At 41.9% G+C, this 17,619-nt stretch overlaps 1 protein-coding gene across 1 annotated transcript in view; it reads left to right on the forward strand.

The window, feature by feature from the left end:
* Positions 1 to 16,693, forward strand: part of LOC308312844 (high affinity choline transporter 1-like) — a 20,595-nt gene extending 3,902 nt beyond the window's left edge. The window contains exons 2-9 of the mRNA XM_080759575.1: positions 3,817 to 4,025; positions 4,159 to 4,272; positions 6,509 to 6,664; positions 9,991 to 10,139; positions 10,487 to 10,630; positions 11,057 to 11,210; positions 12,066 to 12,283; positions 13,789 to 16,693. Of these exons, the coding sequence (XP_080615701.1) occupies positions 3,842 to 4,025; positions 4,159 to 4,272; positions 6,509 to 6,664; positions 9,991 to 10,139; positions 10,487 to 10,630; positions 11,057 to 11,210; positions 12,066 to 12,283; positions 13,789 to 14,331 (1,662 nt within the window). The 5' untranslated portion in view covers positions 3,817 to 3,841 and the 3' untranslated portion in view covers positions 14,332 to 16,693. The remainder of the gene's footprint in view (positions 1 to 3,816; positions 4,026 to 4,158; positions 4,273 to 6,508; positions 6,665 to 9,990; positions 10,140 to 10,486; positions 10,631 to 11,056; positions 11,211 to 12,065; positions 12,284 to 13,788) is intronic.
* The last annotated feature ends 926 nt before the right edge of the window (positions 16,694 to 17,619 follow it).

A 17,619-nucleotide genomic window follows, 5' to 3' on the forward strand; every position in this document is an offset into this window, starting at 1 on the left:
ACTTTTCCCACCACTGGCTCAGCTGCTACTTGCTCCCCCTGACCTGATTACAGAGCAAACAGCTTGTTATGTGATTTATGACGGTTTCAGACACTAATGGCTGTCACAGAGTGACAGTTCATGACTACATTTTAAATGAATAACATTCTTAACTGAAGCATGTAAGCATTATTTAGTCAAATGTATGCTTTCTAATTTACGATACTTGGTGCGTGGTGTCCTGCGCCAAAAATAGCCAACCCACACTCCCCCCATATGCCGCATTCGTGACCCCTTGTGAGTTTGTAGGTCGGCTATTTTTGTCAGCCAAGTATGAATCGGCTGTAACTCTCCCATTGGAGTCTCTAAGAACCCTACTCTCTACCTGCCTTTATCCCTTTCCTTTTTTTGGAGGGGGGTGGGGTCAGGAGAAACCTAGCTTCACGCTTTTTATAAAAAATAAATAAATTACTTGTTCAATTGCTTTGCTACAGTGTGTGTGTGTGTGTGTGTGTGTGTGTGTGTGTTAATTTAATCATTTCAATTTTTTTCAGCCAGCCATCCACTTGAGCATTATTTGGATGCTGGAAGGCTATAGGAGGTACTAGTGCTTACAGTCCATTTGGATTTAAACTAGACCTCAGCATTTTGTTAATCTCACGTGGGCCTGTGTTAGAGCAGAATTTCTACATCCTACGTGTGAGTGTGACCCAGCTGTGGTGTGGTGTTGGTTAGCTTTATTGGGCTTTAGGTGGGCTGACTGCTTGTTTGTCCCAGGAGGAGCAGAACCCAGGGAGACAGTGAGACCTTGGGAACCCTCAGCTGCTACTTGCTCCCCACTGAGCCTGTTGTGTTTACAGAGCAAACAGGCCAGTCATATAAGCATGTGTGACGTGCTTGTGAAAGATGGTAGACAGCAGAGACCTGAAAAGAGACCGCTGGTGGAAAAAGTGTCAATGCTGCAATATAGAAATACTTTGATAAAAGTACAATTAAAAAAGAAACGAGTAAATTCAACATGTACTTTAGTAAAAGTACAAATGTATTGGCATCAAAATGCCCCTAAAGTACCAAAAGTAAAAGTGAAAGGAAAGAAGATGAGAGAGAAATGGGAGATGCTGCAAAGAGAGGGAGATGGAGGTGGCATGGACGACTGCAGCCCAGGGCCCTGTAGGACATGCTAGTGTGAATGGGATTGTTTTTCTCCTGGTCTGTTTTCCAAATCTCTGTCCAAAATAGGTCAGTAGACTCAGATATCCCTTTAGAGTAAATCCAGACCGGTCTGTCTGTCTCTGTTATTCTCTCTCAGCCCAGCCTGTGGAATGTTTCGCATACAGTCACGAAAACAAGAGAGGTTGGGCCCGAGGGAGGGAAAATATAATCGAAAAAAAGGCCTTAGTGTGTGTGTGACCCTACTGTATATCAAAGTTTTATAGAATGAATGAGAGGGACAGTAAGGGACTTTAGGGCAAACAATTTAATTGCACTGTAGAGATTAATTGTTTAGTTAAGAGTAATTTCCAGAATAATAGGAAAATATAATTAGGAAAAATAACAAGTTATACAGTAACTGCTCGGGTAATTCAAGGGCAAGCAGTTTCCAAATTCAGGACACTCTGGGATGTTGTGTCTTTCCACTTTCGAGGGTTCCTCTGTTTTTACAAGTGGATGGTGGGCACTCCAAACAATACCATCAGCCCACAGAGGACTCTACTGTACTCAACAGTTTGACAATATGCTATAAAGTTTTAAGGGCTCTGGACCGTCCATCCAGATGTCACTTCCTTTAAGGAACAGTTTGTCTATTCATGCACACGCTAGCCAACAAAGTTTAGCCAAAAAACCAATTGGTGACACGTTCATCCTGCTCTAAACAGAGATAGACTCATCATGTTGCTAGACTCATCATGTTGCAGGGGCAACAGTAGTCGCGGTATTGCACACAAATTAATATAATATAAAGCTTTTATAATATTAAAGTATTGTAAATTACAGGGGTGGCCATGGCATTTGCTGTTTCGCTCACTGGGTCAATGCAGAGATTAGCTAATGTCAACACCTCTGAAGGCTTCCATATACAATCACACATAGGGCAGAATTTGTTTACTGTTTTATTCAGCTGTTGAAGATATGAGTGCAAATTGGAGAGACCTCACTGGTCATTTAGAGTTCCTGATTAGATTTGAAGCAGCTGTACTCTCTTTCGAGCATCAAAACTTTCCCCGCAGATAATGTATCGAATATTTTTCAGTGACATTTTTATAAGGTCAAAAAACCAGCAAATGCCTTATAAACCATACACAAGTTTTAACGCTGCCAACTGTAACGTTTTGCACTTTTGTTTTCATTTTTATCTGCCTGCATTGGAAGGCTATAAAGCTTTGACCAGACACTTAGTGCCGCAATCTTGAAGATAAAGAGCGTATAGTTAAAGCACTGCAATGTCTGGCATGCAGGGGCTGGCATTTCTCTTGAGCATATACTCTGAGCAAACAGAACTCATACACACACGCAGCGCACAAACGCATGCACGCATGCACACAGTGTACACACACACACACACACACACACACACACACACACACACACACACACACACACACACACACACACACAAATACATAGTATATAACTGTACACACACGACCCTCACACAGAGAACACACATGAGCCACGTGAGTGAGTTTATGAAGCTTTTGTTGACTTTGGCGCAAATCCCACTCTACCTGCCCCCCACCCCCTCCTCCTTACATGTTCCTTCCATGCCCCAACACACACACACACACACACACACACACACACACACACACACACACACACACACACAGTCTCAGATACGGTACCCTGCCTGCCCCTACACTTATTTTTCAACTCTATTGCTTTCACATTCCTTTTTCTTATTTCCATTCTCCTTGTTGAATGTTTGTTTCTTCCTTTCATATGATTTCCTTCCTCCTTTATGTTTCTGTGTTCGTGCGAATATTAGTTTCACTTCAACAAAAATAATAATAGGATGTCTCTTGCTTGTGTTGTGAACGCAATAATGACGGTATTCCTTTTTTCTGTTGATAGGGTGATTTGTAATAATATAATTTTTATTATTGAAAAGTAATGGTTTTTATATACTGTTACGGTCAACCGTGTCAATGTAGGCCTACAGTGTTAAGTGACCAAGTGACCAATGCGGCCCTCACCCCAAGTTGAGTTCGACAGGCCTGGGCCCTACACTGTACAGAACGTGTTTTTCTTTTCATTCCTGGTCCTTTCTTGGAAACCATTTGAGTAATGTGCACACTTGGTGTCCCCTTACCACACACACACACACACACACACACACACGCAAGCACGCACGCACATTAACATGACTGAGTTGATCCCGAAGATCTGTGGCCCATGTTGTGCAGTCGTTCCATCCTTCACGCCCCGCCTCTTCTCCTTCCTCGCTCCTCCTCTTTTCCACCTACCCCTCACAGCCTCACGTTATGCGACAGGAAAGCACCTTTTTATTAGAACAACAATTGTCTTCTCTTTACCGACCTTCACCTGAAAGGAGTGACGCATTGTGTATTCTTTGTCATTGCCATTCTGATGCTTTGATTTTTTTTATCTCTATAAATCAGTTTAACTGGCCTTTGCCTTCATACAACCCCACTCCCCCCATGATTAACTGTATTAATCCAGTAGGCCCTGCAAATGCTATCTGCTTTTCTGCACTTGTGGAGAAAAGCATTACATTGACACTAAAGGCTTTTATTCCCCCTACCGCAACAAGTAACACAAACATGGAGAAAGGCATTACATTGACACTAAAGGCTTTTATTCCCCCTGCCCCAACAGGTAACACAAACATAAGAAGTGAACCATGGCCCTCAATATACCCGGCCTGGCGGTGATGGCAGTCTTCTACCTGCTAATCCTCGCCACGGGAATCTGGGCGTCCTTGCGCTCCAGGAAGGAGGAAAAGAAGTGCTCGGGAGACGGCATGGAGATCACCCTGTTGGCTGGACGCAACATCAACCTGCTGGTTGGCATCTTCACACTTACCGGTAAAGGACTTCACGCAGTCATTTTGGATTTATTTTTATTGTCTCCCTGCTATTTTCACTGCATGAGGAGCGAGAAGCGAGAGATGCCAATGTCCAGACATGGCTCTAAAACGTGTTTGTGTTCTTTCCACAGCGACGTGGGTTGGAGGGGGCTTCATCCTTGGTATTGCAGAAGCAACGTACAACCCGACGCTAGGGCTGGTCTGGGCCCTGATGCCTGTCCCCTATGTGCTTACCTTCTTCTTGGGTGAGTAGCACCGAGTACTGTACTATGCACTGTCCTCCCGACCTTTCAGCCCTGGTCCAAATACTGACATGAATTAACATTACAATCTCTTTATTTAACCAGGTATTTGACTGTTGAAGGGAAAACTATCTCACCAAACTGAGATTTGTGCCAGTTAAGTAGGGCACCATGTTGAGAAGTAGAAAACATTTTTCCACTTTCACGAGGTGGAAAAATGTTTACAAAATTAGGAAATTAGACACAGGAACGGATTAAGCCTTAAGCTGGGCATGAGAAACTAGGTGTGAATGTCATTCAAAATTGCTGCAGGATTTATTTTTACAATAGGTGTAATCTTGTATCACTAGATGATCCTCCTTCTGTGATGCCGGCTCATGCTGTTAACCCAAAAAAACATCTGAAATCAGACACTGAACCCAAAACTCAGCCACTTCATTGATTCACATTTCACTTTGACCTCATCTGGCCCAATTGCGTCGTTAAATGACTCCTGTGCATGTCATTGCATCCCCGTTGTATGTGAGTTAAACGTAATTTCCCTTGTAGTCCTCTCCATGGGAGAATATCATCACAAAAGGATGAAAGGCCTTGCGCTTTGAGCTCGAGACTTGGGTCTCAGTTACAGCACAATTTCACATGTTCACCATATAGCCGCACAACAGTCGGCCCAGTGTTCTCAAAGTCTATAGGTGTAAATGTAGCAGGGCGCACTGTCCGTGCCATCCGATCTGCTCTTCACATGTTGTGAGAGGTATGGTATCACTGCACAGCCCAGACACAACTTTATGGGCATGCAGAAGCTCTTCATGTCTCATGTCCGTTAAACCTCTTCACAAGTGCAGAGCTGAATTTGAAATGGAGCTTTTTTTACCCCTAATATTCAATGCCTCCTTTGTTAGAGCTATTTGGCTCACATGGAAATGAAAGACAGTTAAAATAATGAAATATTCTGTACAGTCAAAATCAATGTATCCTGAAACGCTCTATTATACATTCTCAAGTGTAGCATGAAATGTTTGTAATTGCGTATGTGAAACATTCCAAGCACAAAAACAAATCAACAATTGTTATAATTTCTACTCGTATATATATATACCTTAGAAGCTGAGCTCAGCTGTAAATTGAATATAAGAAAAAGTGGAGTTTACCTAAAGCCTAATTTCCACTCCATAGTATGATGATGCACTTGCTGACAGGAACAGGTTTTCAAGCTAACAAACATCTCACGATGCGATGGAATATAAATTTAACTTCTGGTTGCTGCATTCGCCCACCCACTGTCTCCATGGAATAATACCAGTGTTCGACTGCTTTAAAAAAAGGATTGTGAGCAATCACTTGACTTCAGCAGAAGCAACAGGTGTTGGGCTGGATGACCAACAGATCGCTTACTTCTCATAATCTGACCACCTTGACTGCTGGCCAGCAATTTGAGCTAGCGCGGCAAAACAGGTGCTTAATTACAGGTTCTAGCTCGTTCAAAATAGAGCAGCACGCGTCCTGTGCATGTGTGTGGAGGCTAGATTATTCCAGAAACATTTGTGCCTTAATAAAACACGTACTAGAACGAAACCATAAATATGGAACATCTTACTTTGCCAATGAATAATTCACTGAAAGAAATGGTCTGTGTCTTTATAACTGCAACTAATGAGGATCCTAATAAACTCGTTAAAGTGTCGTGCCAAACAAGTTTGGCCATCAGCTGTAAATGATTTGCAACTGATTCCGCCCGTGCTTAATTGGTGGTGTAAAACAATCGTAAGAATATTGGCGCTAACAGTTGGATATCTGGCAGCTTCTGTGCATGAGTATATAGTTTTGACCTGGCAGGTCAGTCATTTAGCATAAAGTCATTTGAGGAAACAGGTGCTGCTGTCAGTCCACAGCATGTGTCACTATCACTGGCCACCCTGCCAGAGTGCACAGGCCGGGGAAAACCGGAAACATAGACATCCCCAATCAGGAAACGTAACACTGCTCCATTTTCCGTTCTTGTCCATTGTTGTGGGGGCTTGAGCGGAACCGCTAGCTCCACTGAAGGTGTTGTGTGTTGTGTTATCTGGACAGAACACTTGTTGTTTTCAAGTTTTCAGCACCCGCCACCCCCAAAGATTGCATGTGTACACTACACTACACGCATGCATGCGAACACACGCACACGCACACAAAACTTTATTCTCTGTTTGAACATAATCTGACGTATTTTTTTTCCCGTTCTTCCATTTCCCTCCAGGTGGCTTTTTCTTTGCCAAACCCATGAGAGAAAACAAATACTTGACAATGATGGACCCGTTCCAGATTAAGTACGGGAATGTTCTGAGCAGTGCGCTAATCTTTCCTGCACTGGTGGCCGACGTCCTGTGGGTGGCACGCACGCTGGTCAGCCTAGGTAATTTACTCACAGTGCACAATGCATCACACTCACTCACTCACTCACACACACACACACACACACACACACACACACACACACACACACACACACACACACACTCACGGAAACAAACACATGCTCATGCATGTATAAATATTGTGCTGTAGATAAATATACAGATGTATGTACCTATGCAAGGGAACAAACATCGTACATACTTGAAGGTAACGAAGCGTTCCACTTCACTTATCTTACAAATGTCCCTTCTTGTATCTTGTATATTGCATAGTTGCCCATTCTATAATTGGACACTGGGTACAGCTTCATTTTCTAGTAGCCCACAACCACACATGGGCTCATTTTCTTTTTACTTTGATGCAATGCAAGAAGCCCTATGCTGTTCCCAATGAAAGGGCATTTGGTGAAATCATTAACATAGTGTAATTGTTATGCTGTAATGAGGTTAACCACTTAAATACAATTTTATAATTGTTTTTAAAAACTTACAGAAATCTCACATATTTGTGCCCAAAATAGAGATGCCATGTTTAAAGTACTACAGTTTAAAGTGAAAGTCTATTTTGCAATTTAAGTGCGCTGACAGTAATTATTTGGGCTCAAGATATAGTAATATTGTTGCAATACTCTGTGTGAGTGATGTTCCATGTGTGGTTGGCGTGCGTGGATGTATGGGTGCACGTGTGCGCTGGGCGTGGAGGTGTGTATGTTCGTTTGGAACAGAAAATACATGTGTGTGTATAATGTTTTCTTGTGTGTGTTTTTTAACACTCTTTTCTTTTCCAGCATTTTTAGAAAAGGGGCTTTAGACAACGAGCAGCCTGTTGATTGTGAAAGGTGATCAATTATTCAAACTAGGTTCTTGTGTCACAAGACACTTCTTTCCACGCTTTGTTCCAAGGCTGTATTTGTTACAGGGCCCCCGAAAAAAAGGAAAAAAAACGTTGTTTTCACTATGAAGTAATGTTGTACTTTTTAAACCCATTTTTACAAATAATAATATGTACATATCAGATTAAACGGAGTGAGGTCCAACTGCACTGTAGTATTGTCTGTATCATCCAGGTAGCACTGCAAGCTGTGCTGATTCCTCCACGACAGGGCTGACAGGGAAAGTGGAAGGAATGCTCATGGGGCTTTTACTTTTCTCAAGCCTTTAGTTAACCAATGAAACCACTTTGGCCTCAGGGGCGTTTAGAGAAATTGCCCTCTGTATTATGACCCGGTTCCACACACACACACACACACACACACACACACACACACACACACACACACACACACACACACACACATCTCTGAGTGAGCTGATGTTTTGAACATGGAGAGTGCTGTTGCCATACGTCTGGACTTTATATGTGCACGCTCTGTTTTGAGTGAGTCTGTATGGTATGCTTGACTCCATGCCAGAAATGCCCCAGTTTTTTACAGATGCTGTTCCACGTGATACTAGCAAACCATGTGGAATCAATAACACACAATTATGACTGTTAAAGGTTCTGCTGGGGAGTTGCAGTGAGAGATGTGACTGGGTGGAATGGGAGGGGTGCGTGTGTGTGTGTGTGTGTGCGTGTGCGTGTGCTGTACATGTACATTTTGGGGAGGTGACGGGCCCCTAGCCATTGGTTGGATAACAGGGCATTCTAAAAACAGAACACGGGTGTATTTAGACAGCTCTTTCTCTTGCCATCCCTGGTGCTTTCCATTAAGCCCCAGAGACCCCCAAATCTCATTCCTTCTCTTTCCAAATTTAGCTCAGTGGCGCACAGCTAAGCTTAGCATAGTGCAAAAACAGATTATATCCCTTCAATGAAACCTTAGAGAGAAGACCACCCTTGGAGAAAGTACTTAAGATGTAGTGATACTGCTGTTTGCATGTTATCCTGATGGGGGAAAAAGAACTAACAATCTCATCACTGACTGATGACTGACTGATGACTGGTGATTAGCCTGCCTGCTAGTATGTCATTTCCCTAGAAAATAGAACACTGTTCAAGGAAATATCTAATGGGCTAAAGTAGCGAAATAGGAATAAAACAAAAACTAAATGCATGCAGTTAATAACGGTGGGTGGGGGTTGGAGGGCTGTCCCATACAGAAGAAAAGCTGGGAATGGTGGTACTAAAAATAATGGGTCGGATATCTCATGCATTATCTCAGTATTGGACAGTTCAAGACTAAACTTTGGGGTGGGGGTTCGGGGGTTGGGGGGAGTGGGGTGGGGGCGGCAGGGGTGAGAGGTCAGTAAGTAGCGATCGATGGTGCCGATCTGACACTTCTCTGTTTAAGGGCGTTGTTGTGGTGTGCGGCTGCAGGCTGCGGCTGGGGATGACCCTGGCAATGTGGGAGAAGAGACGGTGAAGGTAGTGATGCTTTGCTTGCCTTGTTTGAGTAACAAGATGTCTTTTATTTATCATTTGTTCATTTTAGATTTTTTTTCCTTCTTTCATTTCCCACACTTTCACGCTTCATTTTCTTTTGCACTGAAAAATTCTCTTTCCTTTTTTATATCTTTTTTTATTTTTTACTATAATTGTAAGTTTCAGTTTTTATCAAGGCCGTGATGATACTTAATTTAGGAGGGGAAAGGAATGCTCTGGAGTCTCACAATCAATAGGCTGCTTCTGTTACCTACTGTATGCGTTTGTATCGTTTGTTTTACTATTACTCTTATATTATAATCACCTTTGTTGGCTTGTTGGTTATATAAGTTCTTGGATGCCTTTTTCAAAAGCTTTTGAACCTCAGCCACCCATGCTTAAATGTGTAAACGTCATTCTTGTTTTAAAACCACGAGAATTGAATTGCTTTACATTGTTTTGTGCTCTTTGGAAAAGTAGTGTGCTAAGGCATATGGACAGCACAATAATTACCAGACAATTGTCCAGTTTCATATTAAATTGTATTTAAAACTGTTGAAATATGAAGTGTGTGTGTGTGTGTGTGTGTGTGTGCGTGTGTGTGTGTGTGTGTGTGTGTGTGTGTGTGTGTGTGTGTGTGAACAAATGAGATTAACAGAAATGGACTACAAATAATCTCTAACTTACTACCCCATCAGCCAGCAGTTGCATGCACCTCTTAGCAAGCCTGACAGTTGTATTCTGTACATTAGAACAGATCATTTAGAATGCAGAATGTGCTCTATAAAGCCCAAATTTATACTTCATCACACAGCCGTGTCGCTACAGGAAAAGAGCTGATTTCGGAACGGAAATGGGTTGTTTTTTGGCAAGCGACGTGGTCATCTGATGAAGTATGCAATTAGGCTGAATTTCTTCGCCTGTCAGTCCACTTGTTCTGATGGCCCAGTTGTGTTGTTTCAGGTGGAACTATGAGCGTGATCCTGGACCTGGATTATGTCTACTCTATCGTCATCTCCTCTGTGGTGGCCATCGTCTACACACTGATGGGCGGGCTCTACTCTGTGGCCTACACAGATGTTATCCAGCTCATCCTCATCTTTGTCAGCCTGGTGCGTAAAGTTCAAATCAATATTCCAAATCAATACAGCAATCTCATGCTCTTTTTTTCCCCCTTTTTTTTGCATGTTTCTGTTGGGTATAGTTCCAACTTCCGATAAAAGGACAACACTTTGGCTGCTTAAAAATTGTTGTTCAGTTAGTTTTTTTGTTGTGTGATAAGATAATACATAATAATGGTAGTTTTTTGGTATGTCAGCTTTGCTAACCCAACCCAGGCCGAAACATACTCTCCGGGTCTCTGTTTCAATGTCTTAAAGTCTAGCTGTTATGTACACTGAAAGTGTCCCCTTGTGAGGCTACGACATTAATGAGTGTTTATTTCTTCTTTCGCATACAGTATGCTTGTGTTCCGTTCCTGATGACCAACCCTGACTCACTGGACATCTCACTGACGGCCTTCAATGAGACATTCCAGGCTCCCTGGGTGGGGAAGCTGGAGCCCAATGAGGCTGGCAAGTGGATTGACGACTTTTTGGTGTTGGTGAGTCGGAGAAACACACACACACACACACACACACACACACACACACACACACACATACCTCAAGCAATGGCGGACACGTTCCAAAACATATGCAGGGCCAATGCATGCAAAACACAAATGCACAGACCGCACTTAATGTGCATGCAAATCTTTTACTCGAGCTCACCATCTTCTGCAATGAATAAACATGTTGTTGCATAACTGCTGCCTTTGCGGCAATGTAATTACATCCAGCAGTATTGGGTTATTTCATTACACGACAAGACGCCGCAGCATAACAACAACAACAAGTAAATTAAAGATGGAAAGATCCATAACAAGTAATGAGAAAATTGCTCCTTTTTTCCCCTCATCCTTTATTGTTGAATAATTAGATTCCCAGTGCGTATGTCTGAGCTGTGTGTTTCTGTGTATTCTTTACAGGGATTGGGGGGTCTGGCCTACCAGGCTTTCTACCAGAGGATCCTGTCTGCCTCTTCTTACACCCAGGCCCAAGTCACCTGCTTTGCCTCCTCTGCGTTCTGCCTGGTTCTTGGTATCCCATCCATACTTGTTGGTGCTGTGGCTGCATCCACAGGTACACAGTTCTTACTCACCAACTGGATAATTTCATGTTTTTGGATCAACACACTAAAATCCAGTGTTAATTTAACTGTACAAAGGGAATCGTATCCATTTGTACACTCTTCAGAGTTATGGACACGATTGTGCAGATTTAGTTTTAAGACTTCATCCTTTATATTCTCTATTTGAATTCTCTTCACATCATTTGTTTTGTATATAATTCCTCTTTATAATATAATAGTAACATGGGGCACTGTGAAAGTGCTTGGTGTTCTGATATTCCCGACACTGGAGTATACCTGCCCAGTGTAGCATGACAATCTTACAGGCTCTATGAGATTAGATAGATAGAGAAACGTGCCTGCCAAATCACTGGCAAGGCATATACCAGTTACGAAGATACACTCCAAACCCTCTCATTACCCACCATGCCAAGACAGGAGAATCGCAGTGTACGGAATTTTCACTGAGCCTCCTGGATTTGCTCTTCAGAAGTAGCCCCCCCCTGACAGACAAGTTGTTCCTAAGTCTAGGAGGTAGCGAAGGCTACCTGACCTGGCCTTTGGAACAGTAGGAAGGGCCATCCCAGAGGATCTTAGGCATCAGCGTTAATGTACATTTGAATCTATCAGATGGTAACTTTGTATCATCTTTACAAGAGTGGAAGTGGATGTTAAGTCTAGTCCACTGTTTCCCTTTTCATATCAAGGACCGCCAAACCGTAGACCCTGAAAATATTTTGTTCCAGGACCCCATCACTTTTGTTGACATTTATTGTCACACTATATTGCCTCATTCCTCATTATGTACATTTTGGAATTTCTTTCTTTATTCATTCTAATGATAAACTGTTTTCTTTCCCCCTAAGACTGGAACCAGACTGCCTATGGCCTCCCTACCCCATATGAGCGAGGCCAGGCTGGCTCCATCCTTCCCATTGCCCTGCAGTACCTCACACCCACCTACATCTCTGTCATTGGCATTGGTGCTGTAGCTGCTGCTGTCATGTCATCCATGGACTCAGCCCTGCTCTCCTCTGCCTCATTGTTCTCCTCCAACATCTACAAGAACATCCTCAGGAAACAGGTGAGAAAATCCTCTGGGGAAGAAACGAGTATGAACCAGCAATATTAACGCTTCTAAAGAGAGATCAGATTTGACAGCGCGAGGTAGTAATGGAACATTTGGAAGGTGAGGCTTTTCAGAGTAAAATCTGCCTCATCTGCTGGGCACTCTAGCACCTTTTATTTTTGAAATATTCCGGCACACTGGAAGTGTTAAAGTCCTCAAATATAATTCTGAAGTTACAGTACTAGAGTGTACTGTAGTATGAATATCAGAAAAACTTGGAACATATGGATAGTTCAGGGCTCTTAAAGGGACACTTCACCCTTTTTGCAAAAAAAGATATGTTAATGACGTTTAGAAGCTTTAGAACACTTTCCTGGGGTCTTTATGTGTGTAATATGTGGTTTTAGATATTTTAGATTGTAGCAGTGAGCCTGTTGTCTCTGATGTCATGGACACTGGGCTCACTTCCTTCCTGGACTACATGTTGTCTCAGTAAGACAGCTCTCCCCCCTATCCACAAGGAGGAGCAGTGCAGCAAAGAACTATGGGAATTGTAGTCCAGGAAGGTAGTGAGACCAGTGTCCATGACATCAGAGACAACAGGTTCACTGCTACAATCTAAAATATCTAAAACCACATATTACACACATAAATACCCCCAGGAAAGTGATCTAAAGCTTCTAAACGTCATTAACATATCTTTTTTTGCAAAAAGGGTGAAGTGTCCCTTTAATAGTGCTGTATTATTAACAACAAGATCTATTAATCTGTCTTTGAGTGAGTGAATTATATCATGTTAACTCAGTGAGTGGCCTATTAATTTGACGCATAAACCATTTCAAGTTTTTTTTAAGAGACCTTTATTGGTCAAAATTGTATAGGGAACTTTTCTGTGGGGGGTAATTTCACATTGGAGCACATATAGTGTTCTTTCACGTGCATGCGTGCGTGCATCCATCCATATCTGTGCGTGTAGAAATGCTGGAGGCAGTTAGAAAGCTACTGCTGGCAGTGGTAAAACAAAGAAGCTATTCACTTTTCACATGTCGCCTGTTTTCACTTTGCATCGTGTTTTAGTAAAAAGAAATCTCTTCTTCTTTCACTCTCTCCCTCGTGAACAATGCTTTATTTAATTGCTTCCATTCTGTGTTGCCCCCGAAGAATGTTCCATACGATGCAAGGGGGCGCGTTCAAGGGTGACAGATTGTTCTGGGGCTGTTGTTTCTCACCGCAGTCACATTTTCAACCCAACTTTTAACCACTCACGTGAACCGCCACTGTCAGTACATGGATATTATATCATCTGGGAATTATCAGTAATATAAAGGACATTGTTCAGGGATTTATACTGTTTGAAAACAGATTACAAAGTTTGGTGATTAAAAGGATCATACCAGTATCAATATTTCATTGGCTATTCATGGCTTTGGCTATGTATATCATACATAAAAAATGAACAGACACTTTTTTTTTTTTAATTAAATTTTAAACATTTCCTCTCTCTCCCCATTCTTCCCCAGGCATCAGATCGTGAAATGCAGTGGGTGATCCGCATCTCAGTGATAGTTGTGGGTTTGGCTGGCACAGGCCTCACCTTCCTGGACAACAGTGTTCTGGTCTTCTGGCTGGTTGGCGTGGACATGTCTTACACTATCATGTTCCCTCAGCTGGTGTGCGTCCTCTTCTTCAAGGTGTCTAATGGCTATGGCGCCTCTGTAGGTTATATCCTTGGCCTTGTCCTCAGGTTGCTAAGTGGAGAACCCCTCATCGGTCTGAAACCTGCCATTCATTTCCCTGGCTGCCGTCTTGATGCCGAGGGCAAGATGACACAGTATTTCCCTTTCCGCACCTGCATCATGCTCACCTCGCTGGTGTCCATCCTCCTCTTTTCATGGCTGACCTCGATCATCTTTAACAAGGGTCTCTTGTCGGAGAGGTGGGACGTGTTCAAGATCAACCGCAAGCAGGCCAAGGCAGCAGCAATAGCAAAAGCCTTGGTAGACAAGAAGAAAGAAAAGGATCCCGCAGTGAACAAGATGCTAATTGACACCACTAGCCTCTAAGGAGATACAGAGAGGAGTGAAGATGGGTGCAAAAGGTCTGCATTTTGTTTGTCTGCCAAGCAGGTGTTCAGAGAGAGAGAGAGAACAGTTGCAAAGATTTGCAGTTGCAAAAAGAAATGAAATGGAATCCATCGAGAATGAACAATTCAGCCGAACAGAAATGCTGTAGGATTATTACCAAACAAACAAGTATTTGTTTGTTTTTTATTACAAGAATTATGTTGTTCTTGAATAAAGGGAGTCCCTTTGTGAATAAACATGAAGCACCTCTATGTGGGGTGTTGGTCGCGAGAGTTATCCTGACACTATACTGTACTGCGAGTGCACAATAATGGTTCTGTAATGGTAGCTTTTCTCTCAATGTGAATATCAGCGAGCAATCTGCAAACCTATTCCGCATGACAGGTAACGCCTACATCGCAATCGTCAATATCGTCACTCGTGTGACACTGTTAGATTTCGCGCAAGAACAAAATACAGCAACCCAAAGAACAACATGGAACAAATGGAGGAGAAAAAAACTAACGACAGCAACCAACACTTGGACTGAAGTAATACAAACACATTTCAGGCTTTATAAGGACTCATTATCTTCCTTTTTTTTTTACTATTCAATATTCCCCACTTTATTGTGAACAACAGCCTTCAGAGCCAGAATTGCATACCCTGCCAGCACAGACCTCAGTCTCCCACTGTGCCGCAATTATTGCAGGGAGTCGTTTCCAGACCACCCCCGTCCCCCACCACAGTGGGTTGGACTCCAGTTAAAAGCTGCTGTTTGTTTTCAAGATAAATAAATAAATCTAACAATTTGCTTCAACTGCACAGAGAAAGAATGCCAGACATCCCACATCTATTTTCCCCGCCTCCTCCTCCTCACTCGTCCGACAATCCTCCTCGTTCCTTCTTTCTTCTCTTCCGCCAGTCTGGAAAGACGGCTAGAGAAATAAATGCCTTTCACAGTTTGTAAATGTTTTTGTACAGTATAGTTTTTCTATGGTTATATATGCAAAGCTCTAGTTTACAAGGGGCTCGTTTTTTTGTTTTTTTTTCATGAGCCTTGAGGTTATTTATGTTACATACTGAGCCTATAGTACATACTGTAGTAGTCTGGTGTAGAGAGAGACTTGAGCCTAATTGATACCTCAGAGTATGACCGTGTCACATGCAGGGGAAAAATGTTTATTTTTTGGTGAGCAACTCTGTCATACGATGAAGTATAAATTAGCCTTTGGAAATGGGTGACAGTCGGAGGCGGTTTTCCACTACCATACCGTTTCCTTTCATTTCATTGTAAAGGTTTTCTCTCAAATGTCAAGTTATCGCTGGACAACATCGAAATGGGTGTATAATCTAGTTACTTTTTTTTTTTTAAATACCTCATGGAGTGGTAAAGTTGACTTAGCTATATAATGTAATTCAGCCTATGTTTCTGACTTCCATCCAAAGATCAAGTGTGGCAAAAGCTATCATTTTCCAAAGACGAACTGCACAGATCAACTATTTCCAAACAGGAGGCATAGAAGAAAACACATGCATCCTACATGTCATTACGTGATTGATACTTGTATTATACTCTTGTACTGTACAGCCTTATATATTGTATATTTTACAACACACTGTTTTTAAAGTCATGATCTTGTAGCCAAAGAGATGAAACGGTGCATTATTTTGTTGATTTTAAAAACATTGACTGTTTTTAAATCATTTTAAATCCACCTTTGGTCACAATAAAATCATTGGACATTGGTTAAGTACATTGGATTAGACTGCACTTTATTGATGCTGCAAATGGAAATTAATGTGTTACAGCAGCCAATATACGGTAGCCTACATATTAAGGTTTCATGGTGTTCATTTGCGACTATAGACCCCTACAAATGTGACATGCTTTGATGTCCAAGCATAAATATTAACTGATCCTTCTGCTACATTTGGAAAGGAAGTCCTGAGAGACCCAGTAATCCTCAACCCGTGACCCGTCCATACCTGCAATTTTGTGAATTTCTGCAATGTAGTAAAGTAGCCTATTAGACCGGTAAATCCATATAATTGGATCAAGTCTACACTACCAAAAAAGCCACCATGTGAATAAAAGCAGTCTCAGGGGAATGAGTTATGGTTGGTTTTATAATATAAAACCCCTTTTATAAAGTAAAACCTAAGTATATACACCGTATATTGGTTTGTCCCCGTCATATTTGGTTTTGTACTATTATGCATGTCAATTGTTATGGTGTTTGTATACCAAGCTTTAGTAAAGGCTGTTTTCTCTTGCCACTTGGCAAGGCCTAACTTTGTAATCAATTATTTTATCCCCATGGGGTGATGTTCTGTCAGAATAAAGGTTGAAACCAAACTACAGCGCCTCGTTTTTACTTTCAAGTGGGTTATACCCTTGGTTTGCAAACATTTTGAGTCCATGCATTTCTCATTTCTAAATATGCCAACATTTCAGTAATCAAGAAAAAAAAATCCATAAATTAGTAAAAATGGCAGATCTACAGGCTCAACCAGGGGGGCAGCGAGCCTGAGTAAATAGTGTCTGAACTCTGAAGCCACTAGGAAATCCTGACTTCCTGAAAGTTCATATAATGGCCTGTTGTGGCGCTGTCATTGGGCCCAAAAAAACCCATAGCTCCATGTATTTGGGCCCAACTTCACCTAGAACAGTGATACTCAACCTCAGGCCCGCGGGCCACATCAGGCCCGTGGGACCATTATGACTGGCCCACCAATGAAAATCTAAAAAAAATCTGGAAAATGAAATAAATCTGAATGAAGTTATCTTTAATTACATTATTATAAGTAATACTATTAGAGTTGTACTATTACTCGAACGAAAATAAAAGCTTGGGGGGGGGGGGGGGGAGATGCAATGCAAATGAAAGATATATACTGTGTATCCCTATTCCCTGACATAATTTTATAGCTAAACGGACAGAATTCTATTTTATTTGAATGATGAAACCCAGCTGCCATTAATAGTTGGAAATGGAAATGGAAATTGCGGAAATTGCGGAAATGGAAATTGCGGAAATTGCGGAAATTGTAATTGCGGAAATGGTGGAAATGGAAATTGCGGAAATTGCGGAAATGGAAATTGCGGAAATGGTAATTGCGGAAATTGCGGAAATGGCGGAAATGGTAATTGCGGAAATTGCTCTTCACTTATAGCTATCTATTTTCAGGTAGATTGTTTTATTTTACTCAGTCAGCCATATCACTACTCATTTTTTTTCATGAAAAAGGTCATAGCTGGGTAATCTATTTTCAGGCAAATTGTGT

Source organism: Protomyctophum bolini (genome assembly GCF_963924005.1).
Source record: "Protomyctophum bolini genome assembly, chromosome: 3".
NCBI classification, from domain to species: Eukaryota; Metazoa; Chordata; class Actinopteri; order Myctophiformes; family Myctophidae; genus Protomyctophum; species Protomyctophum bolini.